The sequence below is a fragment of the Silurus meridionalis genome, chromosome 1 (assembly GCF_014805685.1).
Source record: "Silurus meridionalis isolate SWU-2019-XX chromosome 1, ASM1480568v1, whole genome shotgun sequence".
In the NCBI taxonomy this organism is placed as follows: Eukaryota; Metazoa; Chordata; class Actinopteri; order Siluriformes; family Siluridae; genus Silurus; species Silurus meridionalis.
The window spans coordinates 8,811,749-8,816,855 of NC_060884.1; the positions used below are offsets into that span (position 1 = coordinate 8,811,749).

Below are 5,107 nucleotides of genomic sequence, written 5' to 3' on the forward strand. Positions count from 1 at the left end.
AACTCAGGTGTGATAAACCAAAGTTTTAACAGGTGGGCAAACATTTTTTCACACAGGGCCATGTAGTTTTAGTGTTTTCCCTCAATAATAAAAACCTTCATTTAAAAACTGCATGTTGTGTTCACTTGTGTTATCTTTTACTATATGCTGCCTTTCTAGATAACAGGCATACGTTGGTGGGATTTCTCTATGTGAAACGGAGTAAGCCAGCCAAATTGTTGCAATCTCATTATATTGAAATCCCCTGTGAGGTCCCCATAGCATAATAAAAAAAAATAGTAACCACATATTTTGAAAAACATATATTTGAAACCTACAGTATGTGCATCAAATAATTAATCTTTATAATATTAGTAGACTGCTCAGCATGGTGGTGGAGTGGCTTGCATTGCTGCATTTCATTTTCAGGGTCCTGGCCATGGTTAAGTTATTGTCTGTAATGGGTTTCACATATTCTTCCCTTGAACGCAAGGACTTCTATTGGGTTCCTTGGTTTTCTTGAAACTCTCCAAAGAATGCATGTAGGTGGATCAGACATGCTAAATTGCCCATAGGTGTGACTGTGAGAATACTGCCTTGCAATAGACAGGTGTCCAATGTGCCAGATCCAGCAACACTGTGACTAAGATAAAGCAGATACTTGAAGTAATGACTGTGTATTTTAAGCAAAAAACAGGCTGGAGTTGCAACAAAAACTAAAAACACACAAAAATCCAATATCAGGGTAGAAAATATTAGGGGGAAACAAAATCCATCCAATAAATCCAAGCTATATTGTACCATAACATCACTGGAAAAGCCCAGCTGCTTTCTTTTTCTTGATGTGCATAATTCGTCTGTCTGCATGTGGAACCACAGGTGGAACGGCAACAGCACCAGCAGCTCCTCTCACAGTCTGAAACCCAATAAGAGGTAATCACGCTAAATTAAGGTAATGTTTTTCCCACCACAATTACTAGCGTTCAGAAAAAAGAAAAAAAAAAACTGGAATACAACTGGTGTGAATAATTATACCCAGTGTATTCACACTAAATTCCATTTCCCCCCCAAATACTATTATTAATAATAACAAAAGCAAAGAATAAGACTAGAATGAATAGTCAATTCAAATTGATAGGAATTCATGTAGCATGTATACACTCTCTAGAATAGTTTACAAAGAATGCTGCATAAACAAACAAACAAAAACTTTACAACGGATCAACACTGAAGCATTTTTCAGAGGGAGTTCTGAGGAGAATGACCAGAAAGTCTATAGTAACTCAAGTAAGATCCTTCACCACTGTGGCAAAGAGAAAAGCCTCTTAATCAAACTGCACAGTGTCCTTAACAATTATGTAACAATAACGATACCAAATAATATATGTTTCTCTCTCTCCCAACCACCTTGGTTGGGAGAGAGTGAAACATATATTATTTGGTATCGTTATTGTTACACACGTTATTGTCACCTTTCAGAAGTTGCCATTCTTAGCTTACAGAAATCACATTAGTGTTTTTCCCCTGTTAAATAAAGCATGTGATAATCTTGATATTGTGTATTAGATCTGAATTAAATTTTTTTGTACCGATTGGCCAGGCAGAGGGACCGAGCTGGGAAGGATGTGCTGCAAGTTAGAGCAATGAAGGATGGAGATGGAAATGTGTTGACTAGTGAGGAGAGTGCGATGAGAAGATAGAGGGAGTATTTTAAGCAGCTGATGAATGAGTAAAATGGGAGAGAGGGTTGGCTGGTGTGGAGACGGTGAAACAGTAAGTGGATAGGTGAGAGCAGCGATTAAGAGGATAAGAAGTGGAAAGTCGGTTGGACCAGATGACATACCGGTAGAAGCATGGAGATGTTTAGGAGAGATGGCAGTGGAGTTTTTAACCAGGTTGTTCAACAAGATTTTGGAAGGTGAGAGGATGCCTGAGGAATGGAGAAGGAGTGTGCTGGTACTGATCTTTAAGAATAAGGGAGGTGTGCAGACCTGCAGTAACTACAGAGGAATAAAGGGGTGCAGGACATGTATAAGGACAGTGTGACAGCAGTGAAGTGTGCAGAAGGAATGACAGATTGGTTCAAGGTGAAAGTTGGACTGCATCAAGGATCGGCTCTGAGCCCTTTCCTGTTTGCAGTGGTAATAGACAGGTTGACGGACGAGGTAAGACAGGAGTATCCCTGGACTATGATGTTTGCGGACGATATTGTTATTTGTGGTGAGAGTAGGCAGCAGGTTGAGAAGAGCCTGGAGAGGTGGAGGTACGCACTGGAGAGAAGGGGAATAAAAGTCAGTAGGAGTAAGACAGAGTGGGGCAGTGTGTGGTGCAGTTGAAGGGAGAAGAGGTGGAGAAGGTGGATGAGTTTAGGTACCGGGGGACAACAGTTCAAAGTAATGGAGAGTGTGTTAGAGAAGTGAAGAAAAGAGTGCAGGCAGGGTGGAATGGGTGAAGAAGAGTGGCAGGAGTGATTTGTGATAGAAGGGTATCTGCAAGAGTGAAAGGGAAAGTTTATAGAACTGTGGTGAGACCTGCGATGTTGTAGGTTTAGAGACAGTGGCATTGAGTAAAAGACAAGAGGTGGAGCTGGAGGTAGCACAGCTGAAGATGTTGAGGTTTTCGTTGGGCGTGACCAGGATGGACAGGATTTAAAATGAGTTTATTAGAGGGACAGCGCATGTAGGACGTTTTGGAGACAAGGTGAGGAAGGCGAGATTGAGATAGTTTGGTCATGTGCATAGGAGGGTCGTAGGGTATATCAGTAGGAGAATGCTGAGGAAGGAGGAGAAGAGGAAGGCCAAGGAGGAGGTTTATGGATGTGGTGAGGGAAGACATGCAGGTAGTTGGTTTGAAAGAGGCAAATGTAGAGGACAGGGGGGTATGGAGACGGATGAGCCGCTGTGGTGACCTCTAATGGGAGAAGCAATAATAAGAAGAAGATCTGAATTAAATTTAGACACAATGGAAATGAAGGCAGTATCTGAAATTTAAAACATGGTTAACAGATGTAGAGGACAGGGTGGTATGGAGATGGATGAATCACTGTTTGTACTGTGGTTTTAAGAATGAACATTGTCTCAAAGCAGCTTTACACTGATATGGTGGTAATAAACAATGAATAAGATTGTTCCATATAACTCTAAGTTTGTCTCTAATGAGCTAGACAGTGGCAACTGTGGCAAGAAAAAACTTGATAAAATGATACAAACTTTTACAACCTATTCAGAGATTGCAGACAATGTAGTAGATGGAGTGCAGTGTTGCGGTTCTACAATGAATGTCCATAGATTTTGGACATTGTGCATTTGTCCTCTGACTGTTCAGGTTTTTAAGGTGGTTTTTAATTTATTTTTTATTTAGTTGTGCAGTATACCACATTGCATTGTTTTAATTTTTCGCAATTGTATTCAGGTATATAATAATATTCAGCTGATGCAAACTGGTGGTCAAAAACTAATTTGTTGTGATTTTTCATAATTCAGCCAAGTCAAAACTGTCTGACAATGAAGGGTTTTTTTTAGGATTTCCCAAAAAGGCATAGGATTTTATTAAATTCTGTTTACCTCACCCTTGCGATACATATTTCTTTGGATTTCTTTTTCTTTTATCAAGAATAGTACATTTTGATGGTCTTGTACAGGCTAATTTTACATTCTTCTCTACAGTTATAGTAGAAAGGCATCCATTTCCAAGTTTTTTATAATTTTAATCTCAGAGGGACAACAGTTGGAATAAAAACACTTTTTTCGTGTCACTGAGGACGATTTTGTATGTAATGTATTTGAAAGTATTTTTGGTGCCTCCACCAATGTTTTCTTTTAGCCACTGGATACTACAGGTGCTATATAGTTTTTTTCTCGATTGTTATTGACTTTTTAATCTTTAAGCACTATTACTCAACATTCAAGCAAGAGATTTTATCCTTGTTTTTATTGCCTTATATTTAGCAAGCTGTTAACTGTTATAAACTATCGTCAGTGGTTCCTTCCAGTCAAAATACAGTAAATATACATTGGTCCCCCAAACTCGTGGGGGTTAAATTCTAAGACGAGTTCCGAAAATACAATAATGTGTTAAAACTTTTTAAATAAAATTTGTTAGTGAAAACATACATATTAAAATGTTATTTCTAACGCTCCTGAACATTCGGTCCCGCTACGGATTCCCACAAATTTTTAGATAATCCGCAACCTACTGTTAGTTTGGTTCCAAATAAGAACCGTGAATTATCAGGGGTTGACTGTACTCTACTAGTTAATTAAGTAGACTGTGTTAATTAACATATATTTATTACAATATAACCCTAACCCTGACCATATATTTTATGCCTTATTCTCTGATGGGGGGAAAAAAGATTACCTTTGGCATTTCGTTTAGCATTACCCATGAGCCTTTGCCAGACGAAGGCAGTCGTGCTGAGTGACAAAAAAAGAGGGAAATGTGTGTCCATGAACACAAATCAATAGATTAGCCTATAGACTATATCACAAAATTCCATGAGACAGTGTTGGGTATACAACACTTAAGTATTTTAATTTAAACCTCCTCTACCTGATCCTTTTTTTTGGGGAAAAAAAAATATTTTGTAAATTTGTTATAATTTGCTGTGTCAACATTTGCTATTTTGGCCTCATTCTTATTCTCTAATTCTCTGGCTTGTTTTACTTCTGTATTGCTGATTAACAGTGAATAATAATCCATAATAGGAAAACAGCACATTTCAAATTATCAGCATGAATTTTCCTGGGGCTTCTTTTTTAAATGCAAAAGGAGGTAAAATAAGCAGCATGCCAATTAGGAGAGATTAAAAAAAAGGGTGTATTTCTTTTACTTAGTTTCAACCCTTCTAAACCACACCAACCTTGAAGCCCAACAAGGGAATGCCCATAGTCTTGTAAATCCTGTGTATATAGGGGTGATATACTTAAATAAAAAGAACTAAAGGTTAGTATTACTCAACTGACCCTAAGCCAATTGTCAGCTAGCTGATTAAGTGGACCAACTACCCATGTATGTAAAGTCTGAACCAAAGAACGTTGTCGGACTTGTGGCCACCCAGTTTCCTGGAGTACCAAGATCTCTTCCTCTAAACACAGGTTGTAACTCACTTTTATGAACAGCAAGAGGG

The 5,107-nt window shown here is 38.4% G+C and overlaps 1 protein-coding gene across 7 annotated transcripts in view; it reads right to left on the minus strand.

Moving 5' to 3' along the window:
- Positions 1-287: 287 nt before the first annotated feature.
- nhej1 (nonhomologous end-joining factor 1) overlaps positions 288-5,107 on the minus strand; it is an 11,071-nt gene continuing 6,251 nt past the window's right edge. For 5 of the 7 annotated variants that reach the window (XM_046855144.1, XM_046855135.1, XM_046855161.1 and 2 more), the window contains one exon: positions 288-895. In XM_046855144.1, coding sequence (XP_046711100.1) covers positions 788-895 — 108 coding nt within the window. In that variant the 3' untranslated portion in view covers positions 288-787. Of the gene's footprint in view, positions 896-4,338; positions 4,395-5,107 lie in introns of all 7 variants that reach the window. The other 2 variants (XM_046855153.1, XM_046855184.1) reach the window with 2 other exon arrangements.